This window comes from Cryptomeria japonica, chromosome 2 (assembly GCF_030272615.1).
Source record: "Cryptomeria japonica chromosome 2, Sugi_1.0, whole genome shotgun sequence".
NCBI lineage: Eukaryota > Viridiplantae > Streptophyta > Pinopsida > Cupressales > Cupressaceae > Cryptomeria > Cryptomeria japonica.
The window spans coordinates 676299764-676317537 of record NC_081406.1 but is presented as its reverse complement, the minus strand read 5'-3'; the positions used below and the strand labels follow the sequence as shown (position 1 = coordinate 676317537).

At 37.0% G+C, this 17774-nt stretch overlaps 1 protein-coding gene across 4 annotated transcripts in view; it reads right to left on the bottom strand.

Moving 5' to 3' along the window:
- Window positions 1-1321: 1321 nt before the first annotated feature.
- Window positions 1322-17774, bottom strand: part of LOC131060597 (alkylated DNA repair protein ALKBH8 homolog) — a 73359-nt gene continuing 56906 nt past the window's right edge. For all 4 annotated transcript variants that reach the window (XM_057993890.2, XM_057993891.2, XM_057993888.2 and 1 more), the window contains one exon: window positions 1322-1681. In XM_057993890.2, the coding sequence (XP_057849873.1) occupies window positions 1610-1681 (72 nt within the window). In that variant the 3' untranslated portion in view covers window positions 1322-1609. The remainder of the gene's footprint in view (window positions 1682-17774) is intronic.

Genomic DNA, 17774 nt, shown 5'->3' with positions numbered 1-17774 from the left:
TTGCTTTTATTCCTCTTCAAGGGTCTGTTCTTCAAATTTGAAAGAATTTTTCTCACTGCTCACTCATCTTCTTCACATTTCACTATCAACTTCTGCTAACAATTCTTGTGCCTCTTCTGGAAAAGAGACATCTCTTTGACCAAAGGTGACCTTTTGTGCTAACAATTCTTTATGTTGATTGTATTTTAAAATGCTTTCATTTATCTTCAAATCAATCTGACTTTTAATCTTCTTATATTCAAATAATCTTCATTGCAAAAAACTTATTTTATTTCCAGTTCATCTTCTATTTATACCATTGCATGGTCTTATGAAGAGAGGCATCCCATTCATGTGGAAAGGCAATTCTTCAAAGGAAACATCCTGTATTAACTAATTGCAATAAGCTTACCAACAATCTTCAATACACTTTTGACAGCCTTCTAACAATCTCATCCATGCATCAATGATGATATTGGTAGACAACAAAACCCTTCTTGGCATGACTTTGACATCAATGACAACATTTCCAACAGGTTTGATTTCCCTTTCCTATTTGTGCTTCATGGATTTATCTTCCTTGTTTTGTGATACATTGCGTGACCTTGCTGTCACAAACCCTACCAACCCTTTTTTCTTTTATTTTTAGGGTTTTATATCAAATCTAATTACTAGTTGATTTTTAGTTTTTTTGTAAACCAAATCACATTAATTTACCTTCTATTTTTTAATCAACTTGCTTATACCATGAGCTACTTGGGACCCTAATATCCCTTTGTAAAAGATTGCTCATCTAAATCCTCATCAGAAAATAAGAAACAATTTCCACATTAATCTAATGAATGTTAAAAGTTTTTAGATATGATGAAATTTCAATAGCATAACAACTTGTATACAACATTTATGAAAACTAAATAGAAAATGATAGAAAAGAAAAATTAGAAAAAGTAAATCCCCCTCTTTTGAAATTAGAACTCAACCTTTACAACATCACTCATTATACTTTTATTGGAAATTGTTTAAAATACAATGAAAATTTTATCCATACTACAATAAAAACCATCTTTAGGATATGATCTTCAACCTATTAACAATCCAACATCATCTAGTTTTGGAAAATCATCACAAACATATATAACCATGAATACCTCATTGTGTTATAACATAGAGCAACAAGAGATCAACACTCTTCACTTGTGCAGGAAGTTTGGTAGCATAATCTTGTATCTACCTACTACATGATACCACTATCTACGTGCATGATTATGTAGATCAAGCAAAGCACAAAACTGCCAAGTGTTATTACAAAACCATACAAGTGAACCACATGACATGTCTAGGAGATTAAAATCTTTCTATAAGATTCTTAGCCATTTTGAAATATAATGTTAGTGTTAGTAATTTGTCAAACCATTTGATTCCTTGACATTTTCCAAGACAATGAACACTGATAACTTTCAATATTAGCCTAACAATTCTTCAGTTAATAATACACAAAACTTTTGGAAAGCCCTGTGTTGCAAAGACACAATTCCTCAATGTTTCAAGCCTTAACATAAGACTCGTCATCAGATACAATTCGTCTCATATAATTAGCAATTTTTCTTAGTTCCACTATTTTCACATTGCGTTATACTTGCCTAACTTGAATTTGGGAATCACAATACTGTGGGAATCTACAGCTGCAGGGGCCAAATCGAACCTGCTCAAAGACCAAGACATGCAATCAACCCAACAAAAATCCGTATCTGGATCTAAATTAGAAAAGATCATTTTTTTTTAAAGTTCTACACAAGTTGACCAAATTCCATCAAGAACATGAAAATTTTAGAGACCAGGGGGTTATTTTTCAAACTGTTTAAAGCTGAATGTAGAAAATAAACAAAAGACAAATTGTTTTGTGAGCAAGCTAAAGGAATGAGACATTACTGACATGGTCCCATGTGACTGTATAAGTGGATTTTCTGTTTACATGTGAGTGGCATGGTTGGTCCCATGCAAATTTTAAGGATGAAAGAAATGTCTATGCCTGGTTTAAAACACCTAAACTTGAATAGTTATTTTACAAGCCAGGTCATTGGAAAACCAAAATGAGTCAGCTACTTGACGGAAAGTAGCATAAAGTAATTTAATAAAAACAGACCCATTAAATCTAAAAGACACTAAAGCAAGCGATTGAAGGGTCACAGAAAAAATATCCAGCATCCCAAACAAGCAAGAATAATGATAAGCTTTTACTTTGTTGTATATTAACATGGTGCATTAAGATGAATAGTGTCTCCCTTAAGGTGATGCATAGCTCAACCACTCCCTGTGTCTGATGCAAAAGAAAGTGTCTGGTAAAGATGCTGAAAAAGAAGGAAATTGTAACAGTGTTCCACGGCCGTTGGGGACGCAAGGACAAAGGGCCTAAGTTTTGGGATGGCGAGGGGACGGCGAGGGGACGGCAGTGGGGGGTGGTGGGGTTGTGGTGCTGATATAGTTATACATATACTTATAGTACTTAAAAAACTAGTTGTCAAAAGATGTATAACAGTATAAGAATTACATTTCAAATGAAACTATAGAAAGTTAGTAAAATTATAAAATAGTAAAATTTGAAATACTAAATCTAAATACGAAGAATTACATTTCAAATGAAACTATAGAAAGTTAGTTTTTTCTCCTCTTAAACTAGCTGGTAAAAAAAAACAGAATTAGAAATGATAATGAAATCAGTAGTTTTAGTGGTTTTGTATTGCATTGGGGGAAGGGGTACGGCCCACGTCAAATTAGGGTTACCCCCCAACCCCCAAAAATCGATCAAAATTTTTTTTTTTTTTTAAATTAATTGTTTTTTGACGTGTTCGAACGGGAAACTCCTGCAAATCTCCCAAAGAGTCTTGGAAACGCCTGGGAGTCTCCCAAGGAGTTTCCCAAGGATTCTTGGAGATGCCAAGATGTCTCCCACGAATCCTTGGAGACATTTCCCCGTCTCCAGTTGAGCACTGGTGGCGGTGGCGGGACGGCGGGGAACGCCACATCCCGGTCTCCCTGTCCCAGAAACGTCCCCGTCTTGAAAACGCAGGTCTGACGGGGGAAACACATTTCCGTGGAACACTGATTATAAGGAATTCTTTAAGTTCCTCACTGAAAATTGGAGCAATGTGCTCAAATAGCTATTGGTTGGCTGGTTTCAATATTTTAGGTCTTTTATTATAGTTTGCTAAGACTTTTATTGCTATAAGTATTTTGTTAAGACTTTTAAGTTGTTTTTTGATATGCTGAAGTGTCTTGTTTGTAAGTGTTTTGTCAATTGTTAATGTTACCTATGGACTGTTAGAGCAAAAGGTCAACATCCTTGTTTTGCTTCTTCTAACATCAAAAACATGATGTATATTACCCTCATTACATGTTATGATGCTGCTCTTATACCACATGTTATACTATTTTAATTATAAATTTAAATACTTTTTCATTTCATTAAGTTTTTGTATTATTATTATTATTATTATTATTATTATTATGACATTAATAATAAATAAAATTAATATAAGAGTCCTGCATCTATGTTCACAACAGATATTATTTAAGATATTTTAAATATTATTCTATATTTTAAAAGTAAAATGGAATTTGGATAATAAGATAATAAAATATTAAAATAAAATTTTATTTAAAATAGAGATTTTTAATATTTTTGATTAATTAAAATAATCTAGAAAATACAATAATATTTAAAAATAAAAAAAAGATTATGTTTAGGATTACAAAATAAGATAAGATTTGTTTGGAAATTTTAAAAATTATTTAGATTTTAAAAGAAAAATAGAATAATAAAATGTAATGTCTCCATTTGGGATTTTCCTTATTTTAATCCTGAAACAACAATTTTAATTTTAAATTAGATCTGTAATATATTAATAAATACAATTTTATTATAATTGAATATATTTCCTAAAAATCAAGAGTAGTTAATGTTCCCCTTGCCCGTCACCAAGGACAAGATGCTACTGCCTGTAACTTAATAATAGTTCGGATCTGATCTGATCTGATCGATGGTGACCTTCCTGGATGCTTTGATTCCTCTCCATTTCCCTGACTTGAATTATATATTCTGAAATGTATGCAACCTGTTTGAACTTAAACCAAAAGATGCTCTAATGTGCAGATCCATGTAGGGATACAAGAATAAAAAACCCCACTTCCATCCCTTTTGCTTGAGTATAGTTATTTATTAAATATCTCATAATATGGAGCGGTGGCATCCTTTCACCCGGAATAGACATGTCCTTCTTTGTTCGTGTAATTTCATTCCCTTAAGTTTTATGTCATTAACGTCTGAGGATTAGTTAAGGGATATTGATTAATTTACTTACTGCCTTCATGATTAATATCGATGCTCATCATTAATTATTCCAAGTCATATGACTTATTGATTCCTCCCTTGTATGGCGATTATGGAAATGGATTTTCTATATGCCACTTGGTCATTAATGAATCGCTACTCTTTTATTAACGTTTCTGTACCACACTGATACACTCAGTTCAGATCTACTCCATATAGATATGCATATACTACTTTCAAACTGCCTGTTCGTGTTCAGTCTATATCAATTAATTATCTGTGCTTGTTATTTATCACACCATAATAAACACGTTACTCTTCATCTTTCTTACCAAACCAAATATGGATAAGAGCTATAAAGAAAACAATCTTCGATACCCCTAAGGCTTCCCAAATCTGATGTAACATCTTATTGTTTGATGTAGTTTTTAAGGGACCAAAACTGACACTATTCTGATATTCTGACATGCTCTGTCTGTTGTCTGCTGAAGGCAGAGGCTTAAGGGATGAAATTACCTTTAATATTCCATAATATATTTTGGTGGTGAACAATTACTAACAATCTAAACCATTGTTTTCAAGCTGGTGGGTCCAGGATGCACAGTGGGCTGAATATTAATACTTTATTTCTGATCTCATTATCTGTTGCAGTATTTATAATATTGATATTGTAATTCTGTCAATAATATAATATTGTAAAATTTATATTATTATTTGATAAATATGAAATTAATATTACTATTTTATAAATATAAATTATATTATTATGATTAAGATTCCATTTAATATATATATATATATATATTTATTATTAAATTCTATTTTAGAGCAGGCATTATCATATTTTGATTGTTTAGATAGGGACATCACATAAAATATTGAAATAACATTTTAATATTTTATTTAAGATAAAGATATTGAATATTTTCAATCAATTAAAATAATTTAGAGAATAAAATAGGATTTTGAAGATATAAAATAGGATTTTGAAGATTTTGTTTAGGTTAGATTTTAATTACAATTAGGGGCTAATTAGGGTTAGGATCTTAATTCTATTATAATTACAATTTAAGTTCACCAAAGGTTAGGGTTAAGGTACAAAAAATTACAGTTAGGGGCTAATCAGGGTTAGGATCTTAATTCTATTATAATTATGATTTAAGTTCAATGAAATTGATTATTCAAACCCAAAACTCTTAAAGGTTAGGGTGTGTAATTGATTTGGTGATTGATCTTGTAGCAAAGATTGCACAATCCTATAGTTCAGTCAAGGGTCCTTTAGAGTTTTGGTCTCCACTCATGAGTCATTGTTCAAATCAATTGCCGCAAGAATAAAACCTAAGATATCGGGTTCTCCCCCTGGAAGGCTGCATCACAATCTGGTTCAAACCCGATACTTAGCCCGGTTCGGTCCACTTGTGGGTCTGGCTATGGTGCGCCGCATGGTGTGCTGACTCGTTCTAGGTGAACCCGAACAAACCCAAGGCGAATCCGAATGCCCAACTCGTCCAAAAACAAAAACAAAAAAAAATTGCACATAACAGGGCAGATAACAGGGCAGATTCTATTTTTAACCTTCATGATCTGCATTACCACAAACGGAAGGAATCAAACCTGGCACAGGACTAAGTGGGAATGAGACATACCCACAGGGTACCTCGGAAAGCAAGGACATACCCAGGCTGTCCAACGATGTGCCCAAGCACTCCCAGCCACAGTGAAAGCCTAAACTACATTTTTCAACCAAAAAGAAAACATTTTTTAACATTTAAAAGAAAAAGCATTTTAAAGGTCTACAAACACTAAAACTGACCAATATCATTCGTTTCACAATCACAAATCACAAAAAGAACCAATACCATTCCCCGTTGAGAACTTAGTATATGCCAAAGCATACTAACTTGGATGCTTCCACTTCTCAGCCAGTTGCATTTGAGGACTCAAAAAGCAAGAACACTATTAGTGCAAGTGGCATTGACATTGCTTGTGATACAAATGATGATGATGATGTTGATGATTTAGAGAACCCATTTGATGATTAGAACTTAAAAGGTAAAAGTTTCAATTGTTGAAACAATGATTGAACTCGATATTATTATTGTGAAATTGAAGTATATGATGCTATGATGGTATGATCATGATGCTATGATTACAAGTTTATGGTTGTTTCTATGATGCTATGTAATATTTTAATCTTGATTATTGCTTGTAGGCTGCATCAGTGTGTGTTTGTGTGTGTGTGTGTACTCGGGAGGTGGACCAATGTGAGTGGCAGCATCTATGTTGGAATTCTAACATCCTACCAAAAGTTGGTGCCTTTGCTTTGGCTAGCAGGTCAAAACAAAGTACTAACTGGAGACTGTCTGATAAAAATGGGCTATTTGGGCCCTATGTGTCAAGAATGGGAGGAAGATGTGGATCACTTATTTGTCCAATGTAAATTCGTTGATGCTTGTTCAGCTTATTTTTTGATTAAGTTGAACTGGAGTGGTCCATTACCAAGTACATTAAAAGATTCATTCTCTAGCTGGACTTTGTTACATTCTGGGTCCGTGTGGGAAGGACTATGGTCTGCTATACTTGCAATGATATGTTGGCATATATGGAGGAAGAGAAATGATCGAATTTTCAACAATAAGGTTTCTTCACTACAAACAATCTTAAACGAAATTGAAGTGGGCATCTGCGAGTATAGTAATGTCAGTTATAGAGATGAAGCATGAGTCGTATTCTATTTGGGATGAACAGACTTTAAAATCTTGGCCAAATTGGATTCCCCCCAAGCAGATACAAAATAATTAGAGTCGAAGAGATGCTAAGTGACACTCTTGCCAATAATAGAATATTAAAATAATGTTAATTTTAGTATTAATGCTCAATAGTGTATATTCTATTTTAGTCAGATCATCTTCGATCTTCTCAGCAGTTTCTTATTAGAAACTTGCTATTCTTGTAAATATCCTTGTATTATTTATGAGCGTCTTGCTCATTCTGATATTGAATCAATTCTTTGAAATCCATTGCGTGTCTCGCATTGTTTTATGGTATCAGAGCTATAGGAGAAATTTTTTTCGAAAATTTTTTAATCCTAATTTCCAATTAGTGGAAATTTTCGAAATTATTTTCTGAAAAAAAATTCATCAAAGTTTTTTGCCTATCTTCTGGGGTGGTATCGTCGGTTTTTTTCTTCCCGCGACCTGTGTTCTCGACCTGCAGGGTCGTCGCGTGTTGCCGCGACCTGTGTTCTCAACCTGCAGGGTCGTCGCGTGTTGTCGCGACCTGTGTTCTCAACCTGCAAGGTCGTCGCGTGTTGTCGCGACCTGTGTGCGATGTCGCGGACTTCGAACACACTCCGGCGTCGCCTCCACCGCCCCCGTGACCTACAACAGACTTCGGCGTTGTGCGCGTCTGCAGGCTTCGGCGTCGCCACCTCCAGTGTCACCACCTGCAACTCGCCCCCTCTGCAAACGCGTGATCTGCACCCCGCAACCTGCATCTTCGGCGACGGCATTTTTCGATTCAGGTGTTAACTTTCAGTTTTTATCGAAAACCAATTTTTTCTTGCAGATTCGTGGTGGGTTTTTCGAACTCTATTCTGGGTAGTTGTCCGTTTTTTCTGGGTGCCTCGATTTTTGTGCCTCAATTTTCGAGCCTGCGGATTCAAATTCTGACAGCAGATTCCTTCTGGGTTTTTCGCACAAATTTGTGGGTTGTCTTTGGATTTTTCTGGGTCAGCCGAAAATTTAGAAAGAATGCTCGGCTCTTGTCAGATGTCTCATGCAGTTCCTTCAAGTGCTTCTAGATGTCGGAAGCTGTCTTGCCGGAAGGAATCTGCGGTAACTGATCATCAGTCACTGAGAGTTTGAGAAGCATAACTGCCTCCCGATTGCATTCATCAAACTTATCTTGATCTGCACCAGGTGTACCAGGACTAAGCTCTTTTCCCAACACAAGCTGGTCAAGACGCCTATATTCAAAAATGGTCAACATACGCTGTTTCCAGATGTTGTAATTGTGACCATTAAAGCATTGACTGCCTTCTAACATCAGATTGGTGAGAGAAGCCATTTGCACGTTTCCCAAAAAAAAATTCAGCTGACCCAGAAAAATCCAAAGACAACCCACAAATTTGTGTGAAAAACCCAGAAGGAATCTGCTGTCAGAATCTGAATCCGCTGTCAAAATCTGAATCAAAATTGTGCACCAAACTTTTACAGCAAGATCGCTGGAAACAACAATTTGGTAGTGGTACTACATCAGCCTCTTCGGAAAATGCCTTCACAACCCAATCCTTTCACAAGGATAAAGGCAAATTTCAATCCTCTCAGTCTTCTCAGCAGAAAGGCTCTTCTCAGACACAGGATGGAGCTAAGAAGAAGAATGTGCAGTGCAATTACTGTCACAAGTACGGCCATATGAAGAAAGATTGCCGTCAGAGGCTCGCTTCTGAACAAAAGAAGCAGGGAGGGTCACACCAGAAGGCGCATGTTGCTGAACATTCCGAGCAGAAAGAGTGCCTTTTATGCCTTTATGGCTAAGAGGTCTTCAGATCATGCCAGGTCTTCTGCTTGGTACATCGACTCTGGTGCATCACGTCACTTTTCTCATCGGCGTGACTGGTTTACAAACTTCTCACCTTTCAGTGATTCCGTTGTATTTGGCGGAGGTGAGAAGTATACAGTTGTTGGCAGAGGCACTGTTCAGATACAATCTAGTGGCAGGACTCTCCTTTTTCTGAATGTGTATTATGTTCCTAGAATGGAACTTAATCTGCTCTCTGTCAGCCAGATTATGAGGAATTCTCCTCAACTAGATGTGGTGTTCAGTGCTCACAAGTGCTCCATCATTGATCAGGAGACTCGTCTTACTGTTGCTGTTGGTCTAGAGGATCATGGCCAATATAGGCTCCTTGACACTGGTGATTCTCCTGAAGTGGCTCTGGCAGCTCGTGTTTCTCCTCTTAGCACTTTGTGGCATCAGAGATATGGACATCTCAACATTCAGTACCTCTCTCAGCTATCTCGGGAGGGACTTGTCTCAGGGTTACCTGATATTCAGACTCAGCATCTTGGAGTATGTGGCGCCTGTCAAACTGGCAAACAGCATCGGACTTCATTCCCACATGGCAAGTCTTGGCGCGCATCTAAGGTACTTCAATTACTTCATGCTGATATTTGTGGTCCTATGAATACATCTTCTGTTACTGGTTGCAAATACTTTTTGCTTATTGTAGATGATTTTAGTAGAAAGATGTGGGTGTACTTTCTTAAACATAAATCAGATGTATTTAGTATCTTTCAGAAGTTTAAGTCCTTTGTTGAAAAAGAGTCTGGACATAGTATCATTACTCTTAGGACAGATAACGGGGGGGAATTTTGTTCTTCTGCATTCTCCAACTTCTGTGATACCCATGGCATCAAACGCCAGTTGACTACACCCTACACTCCTCAGCAAAACAGTGTTGTCGAGCGTCGCAATCGTACGGTTGTTGAGATGGCTCGCTCTATGTTACAACACAGGAGTGTTCCGAATAAGTATTGGGCTGAAGCAGTGTTTACTGCTGTCTACCTTCTTAACCGTTCTCCTACTCAGGCTGTTAAGGGGAAGACTCCAGAAGAGGTTTGGTCTGGTCGGAAGCCTAAGATCAGCCACCTGAAGGTTTTTGGCTCTGTTGCCTATGTTTGGATTCCAAATGCTAAGCGCTCCAAGTTGGATTCTAAAAGTCAGAAACTCATGATGACAGGATACAGTGATCACCATAAGGCCTACAGACTGATAGATATAGACACTGAACGTCTTATCTTCAGTCGTGATGTTGTATTTGATGAAGACAGAGGATTCTTTCAGTCCCCTTCTTCTGAGCAGAGTTCTGAGGATCAGCCTCACAGTGTTCTTATTCCATTAGGTTCGCCTGATGGGAGGGATGATGCAGAATCTATTTTCGATGATGCACTACCTGAGTTCCCTCCGGAGAATAATCCTCCTCTTGCTGCTCCTGTACCTGATCCTGAGCCTCCTCCAGCTTCTCCAGATGTTCGCACTTCTACTCTCCGGCCTAAATGGTGGGCCAAGACCATTGGTGATCTCAGGGATACTGAGCTCATTGAGAGTAGAACCTCCCGTAATAAGAGCAAACAACAGCATACAGTCAATTTTGCTCTCATGGCTAACATACACAGTGTTTTTGAGCCTCAGACATACTCAAAGGCTAAAGGTATACCTAAGTGGGAACAGGCTATGGAAGCTGAGTTCTAAAGTCTTCAGAAGAATCACACTTGGGCCCTTTCTGATCTTCCTTCAGGGAAGAAGTCCATTAGCTGCAAATGGGTGTACAAAGTAAAATACAAAGCTGATGGAACCTTAGACAAGTATAAGGCTCGCCTTGTTGCTCGTGGGTTCTCACAAAAAGAAGGCATTGACTATGAGGAGACTTTTGCTCCTACAGCTAAAATGAGTACCATACGGCTCGTTCTTGCCTTGGCAGCCCAGTTCAGTTGGAAAGTCCATCAAATGGACGTCAAGAGTGCGTTTTTGAATGGTGACTTACAGGAAGAAGTCTACATGATGCAACCCCCAGGATTCAAGGTTGCTGGTCAAGAACAGAAGGTCTGTAGACTAGTCAAAGCACTCTATGGTCTGAAACAAGCTCCTCAGGCTTGGTACATGAAAATTGATAAGTATCTGACAGATCATGGTTTTCAGCGGAGTCCATCTGATGCAAACTTGTATATCAAGCATTCTAGTAATGATATTCTGTTTGTAGTTGTCTATGTGGATGACTTAATCATTACTGGCAGTTCAGCACATTTGATCACTGGGATCAAACAGGATTTGTGCCGCACCTTTGATATGACAGATTTGGGACTTCTTCATTACTGCTTAGGAGTTGAAGTCTGGCAGACTGAGCACAGTATCTTTCTCTCTCAGTCCAAGTATGCCAGAAGTCTTGTGGACAGGTTCAGAATGCAGGATTGCAAACCTGTCTCTACTCCTATGGAACCCGGGCTCAAACTTTCAGCTCAGTCATCCTCACCAGTTGTGGATGAATCTCTATTCAGGCAACTAGTGGGCAGCCTCATTTACCTTACTGCCACTAGACCTGACATCAGTTTTGCAGTGAGCTACATTTCACGCTTCATGACAGCTCCCAAGGCTGACCATTGGATAGCAGCGAAGCGTGTGCTGCGTTATGTGAGTGGCACTCCTGATTATGGACTTCTGTACACTCGGAGTTCTGATCCTATACTCAGTGGTTACACAGATTCTAACTGGGCAGATTCGGTTGATGACCGTAAGTCTACAGCAGGGTATGTGTTTAGTTTGGGATCTGGTGCTGTCACATGGACTAGTAAGAAGCAACAGGCAGTGGCTCTCTCCTCGACAAAAGCGGAGTATCGGGGAGCAGTTAAGGCATCTTGTGAGGCGGTTTGGCTTTGACGAATGCTTGCGGATATGCATGTCTCCCAGGCAGGTCCTACTCCCTTGTTCTGTGATAATCAGGGAGTGCTCAAACTCACCAAGAATCCAGTCTTCCATGAAAGAACCAAGCATGTGGAAACGCATTGTCACTATTCTACCTGATGTGGCATCCAGGGGCAAACCTGGACCATCTAGTCCCGGTTTCATAATCAGAAAGCAAATTTTATCTAGGGAGGTTTGGTCAAACTCCCAGATGGTACCAATAATGATGCTGAGTATACAGCTCTTCTTGGCAGCCTTAAGCTATGCAGGGAGAAAAATCTTTGATAGGTTGGCATTGAAGGTGACTCCTTCAATGTGATTCAAGTAATTATCACTAGAAAAACTCCAAGTTGGAAATCTACAATGTGGCTTAATGCGATCTGAGACATTTTGGAGGAACTGGATTATACAATAAAACATGTTTTTTCATGAAGGGAACACAAAAGCAAACTTCTTATCAAAATGTACCATTGATCGAAACTGCAACTCCATCATATCGAACATCACATCTTCCTAGAATGGACTGACCCTCTCAATTGATGTGCCACCTCTAGATGCCTCCATTGCAGTATGAACGGCAGGAACGGCAATTTGGAGCAGTAACTTGGCAGGAATGCAGTACACTTGGAGATTAGTTTTGATCCCTTCGGGATTTGGTTAGATATGCAATGATGGTCGAAGGGATAATTTTCGTCTATAAAATGCACAATGCTCAGAACTGGGAGGCATAGATGATTGAGTTGATGGCAAGTTCATCTATGTCGAGCAATGGGGAAGTGGAATTCATCAACATTCCCGAATGGGTAAAAGAGCAATTGAAGTCAATTTTTTACTTCAATGGCGATGTGGAGGAAGACACCATTCGCAGGATTATCCGGACCAAAGTTCTGGAGGGATCCCATGTGCACAGTGCCAAACTTTTGGAGTGATTTGTGTATAACATCACCAAAATCGACGGGAGACTGAGATGACAAAGAAGGCAGTCAGGCGACTAGTTACCCCCAACCTATGTGAGCCTGCTATGGGAACCCTAGGGAGATTTAAGAAGAAATCCTTCCAGCGAAAGGTGGCAAATGCATTTAACATTGAAGAGGTCATCAAGGATGGGAATATGACAGACACTGTATTGGCAATGAGTGACTAGAAATAACACGGAAACTTATGAATACATGATGGGTGTAAATGGGAATTTGTTTCCCCCAGAGCAGATTGAGCGTGCCAAGGAGGTCATCAAGGCCAAAGGAGTCCAGGTTTACAATCTGCTGATCTTATGTAATTTTTTTTTTATGTTTTATGGAAAAGGAGCTACCCCCTTAGGTAGCAATTTGCCAATATATATAATTTCTACATTGTTTTTGTACTAACAAACCCAAAACCCATTTCAGATTTTGCCAACCGGTGAACCGGGCTCTCGAACCCGAACCGACAACCTAGAATAAAACAAAAGGAGCTATGAACACCGAATTATGAAGAGCCACAGCATACACTTGAATACTAGTAATAAAAGAAATTATTGTATACAACAGTTTAGGCGGGTAATGATAGATTTTGCAATACAAATACATGTAAGATCAGAATATTTTATTCAATCATCAAAACAAATATATATACACATTTACATAGTACATTATGATCCTACTTTTTAGGAGACATGATTGCAACACCAAACATTCTATGTAGGTGCAAAACCAATCACCCAACAAACTTACAAAGATATATTCAAATAGTTTTTGCCAATTATTTAAATATATCCACCCACATTTTTTATTCACCTAGTATAATATTATACTATGTTAGTGCAAACCTCAATAAAGGCATGATCCATGTGGATGTGCCTAAATAATTGTTGACCATTGATTAACAACATGGAAGGACTAAATCATGACCTTTGATTACAAAAAAACACATTAAATCCCACACCTGATGGACTGCCTATTGAGTTTTACAAAGAAAGCATTAATTGGATTCCTGATGACCTACTTCAGATATATTTTAAAGCCATTAACAAAGGCTCTTTGGGTGTTAATATTAATAAAGGTATTATTAAATTACTCCCCAAGGATGGTGATAGGTCTCTAATAAAAAATTGGAGACCTATAACTTTGTTAAATGTTTCATACAAGATCTTAGCCAAAATAATTGCTCTCAGATTTGTAAATATCCAGCCCAATTTCATTAATTCTACCTGAACTGGCTTTATTATAGGCAAATGCATCCTTCAAAACCTCATCACTAGCTGGTAGGCTATGTAATGGGCCAAGAACTCTAAACAAAACACTGGCATTTTTTTACTTGATTTTGAAAAAGCATATGATAGAGTGGAGTGGTCATTCTTGACAATGACCCTTGAAGCATTTGGCTTCCCAAAAGGATATTGTCAAATGGCCAATAAATTGTTGAAAGATGCTACACTCAGGTTGATGTCAATGGCTCCCTACCTGACCCCTTTCCTCTGTAAAAGTCTATTAGGCAGAGATGCCCACTTGTCTCTGCTCTCTTTGTGATACCTTCAAATGCTATATTTGTAATGTCCCCACTTCGAAATATAATTTAATAATAAATAATAATAATTAAATTAAAATATAAATGAATATAATTAAAATTTGATTAAAGTTAATGAATGGCCAAAAGGCATGAAATGGTAAGTTGTGACTTCCCCAAATATGAGGCATAAAAGGGAGAAGAGAACCCATTTGAAGAGGGGATAATTTGGGAATCAGAAGTGCAGATCTGATTTAAATAAGAAGTGCAGATTTGATTGTGTAAGGTTGTGCCCCTTTCAAAGGGCAGAAATAATGAAGAGTTGCATTCTTTCAAAGGGTGCTAATGGTGAAAGGGGGTCTCTTGCCAAAGGACATACATGATGAAGAGGTGTGACCTCTCCCTCACATTAAGAGATATAAAGGAAAGGAATCAAAAGCATCCAGTGACATCACCATGGATCAGATCAGATCAGAATTGTTATTAAGTTACAAGCAGTAACATCCTTGTTCTTGGTGGTATGCATAGGGATGTGCTTAATATGTATGTTTAATATATGAAACCTGATAATATTCTTATGTTGAATTTAATAGTAATATTAATATAGACTGCAATATGTATGACAGTCATACTTAATTTCATATAAATTTATAGTACAACAAGATATTGACATATTTGTAGTCCCAAGCTCTTAACCACTTCTAATTCCTTTTTCCTAAGGAGTGGCGTGATGCTGTTAGGGAGAGGTGGAGTAAAACCATCTTGTGATAGATGAGCCCAAGGGTGAGACAACTCATGATCCTAAAATCTGGACTGCAGGCCCCAAGGGTGAATGGACTGACGTTCACTGCATTAGGGAGATGGTATCATCGCGCCCTAGACAAGTAAGTCTTCCATCCAGGATTAGAAATTAGAAAGGGATTAAGATTAGGCCTGAATAAGGACAATGCCTAACTGTACTATGAGCAATGCTAGTCATTAATTCATAATTACAGTAACATGGTAGGTAGTAATGTATGTTTCCCTTTGGAAATTGACACCCTATAAATAGGGGACATTACAATTGGTATCAGAGCTTTGGTCCTGCCATCCTGCATGGTAAAAATGAATCAATAAATCTAACAGCATGTGTATTTGTGTGTATGTTTCGTGTTTTCATGTGTATGCTCTATGTTTGAACTGATGCGTTTCCAACATGTCTATCATGTCAGCACAAGTGGACATAACCAAGATAATGAAAGAAACATCACTTGGTATAGAGCCTCCAATTCCTAAACTATCTTAGAGTGTATAGAAGAAGCTAATTATATCACATGAAAGATTACAAATTCCCAAAGGTTGATTTGGGGAATCCTCAAATTAGTAGATGACTCAGTTTGAGATAATTAAAACTGATAATGCTCAAGGACAAGCAATCTTAGGTGGGGCGGACTGTAATGTCCCCACTTTGAAATATAATTTAATAATAAAATTAAAATACAAAAGAATAAAAATAAAAAATTAAATTAAAATATAAAAGAACATAATTAAATATAATTAGAATTTGATTAAAGTTAATGAATGGTCAAAAGGCATGAAATGATAAGTTGTGACTTCCCCAAATATGAGGTATAAAAGGGAGAAGAGAACTCATTTGAAGGGGGGATAATTTGGGAATCAGAAGTGCAGATCTGATTGTGTAAGGTTGTGTCCTTTCAAAGGGTAGAAATAATGAAAAGTTACACTCTTTCAAAGGCTGCCAATGGTGAAAGGGTGTGTCTCTTGCCAAAGGACATACATGATGAAAAGGTGTGACCTCTCCCTCACATTGAGAGATATAAAGGAAAGGAATCAAAAGCATCCAGTGACATCACCATGAATCAGATCAGATCAGAACTGTTATTAAGTTACAGGCAGTAACATCCTTGTTCTCGGTGGTATGCATGAGGATGTGTTTAATATGTATGCTTAATATATGAAACCTGATAATGTTCTTATGCTGAATTTAATAGTAATGTTAATATATGTTGGAATATTTGTCATTGATGTCAAAGGCCTGTTGAGTGGGTTAAAATGTTGTTTGTGAATTTTGGTTGAGCTCCCTGTGTGCTTGGTTGAGCAGCTTGAGCTGCTTGATTACCTGCCTGGTTTAGCAAGGTGTGTGTCAGCTTCAGCTATTTGGTTGCTTACTTGTCTTTTTATTAGCTGTGCAGTAATCTCTTATGCCTGTTTTATGGGGGAAATTGACATTGCTAATCAAATATTACAGGTCTAACCACCAAAAACCCAAACTCTAATTAGATCAATCCATAATTACAATGAAAAATGATTAAATTCAAAACAACACAAAATCTAATAAAGTAAAACTCCCTCTTTGTTGAATCAATCTGCTTCCATTGCTCTTATCAATTCTCGTGGTTGTATGGCTCTAAGTATTGCACTAGAAATCCTGCATAAAAACGACACAAGAAATTCAAAGAAAGTGGTTATTGAAAATGGGAGATTGATGCTCAATTTGGAGAGAAAATTTGGACGGTCGAGATGCATTTGAAAATTGAATCGATCAATGGTTGAAATCAGTTGAGACAGAATTGATTGATCGATGAACTGGATAGATTGGGGAGGTAATTGATTAGATGAGTCTGTTCGAAAAAGTTGATTGAGAGTTAGAAAGGTGATTGAGAGTTAACTAAGTTAACTGATTAGTTGACTGATTTGATTGCCTAGTCAAAAAAGGTGATTGATAGTTGAACTCAGAGTTAGTGCCAGTTAGGAATTTAGACATGTGTTGTAGGAAATTGGCATGAAATTGCATTTAATTTCCATTTTATTTGAATTTTGATTTTCCAAATCATGAAATGACATGCACATTTATTTGAAATTAATTGAAATTAGAATTTCGGAAGATTTGAATTTTTTTTATATTTACATTAGAAAAGAATAATTTAGACAATTAAATAATTTAAAGCAATTATTCAATTGTGGGAAACTAGAAATTGAATTTAATTAAATAATAAAGATTATTTAATTAAAGTTATAAATTTGCAATTAATTAAATAACAAAATTATTTAATTAATTTAAAGAAAGGGAGGTTGCATGATTAGATGATTGGAGGGAAATTGTGTGAAAATCAGATTCACTGGTAAAATACTTCATTCATCTTAACTGAGTAAGAAGGATTACATTATAAAGAAGTTACAAAATATTGTAGCTATTAATTAACTACCTACTTCTAACTACTTGTTACTGTAGACATTTAAGATGTCTAACAACCAATTACATTATTGACCATTAACAATAATAATATTAAATATTATTCTAACACCCTCCCTTAATGGTCAATCTATCAAAAACACCAAGTTGCCCATTGAATTTTACAAATTTATCCAGGCTCGAAGACTTGGTGAGAATATCCGCTGTCGGAACATATTGCAATTGAACTGATCCGTCTTCTACCAGCTTGCGGATGTAGTGACAATGAAGTTCGACATGCTTGGTACGTTCATGGAAGACTGGATTTTTGGCCAATTTGAGCACCCCTTGATT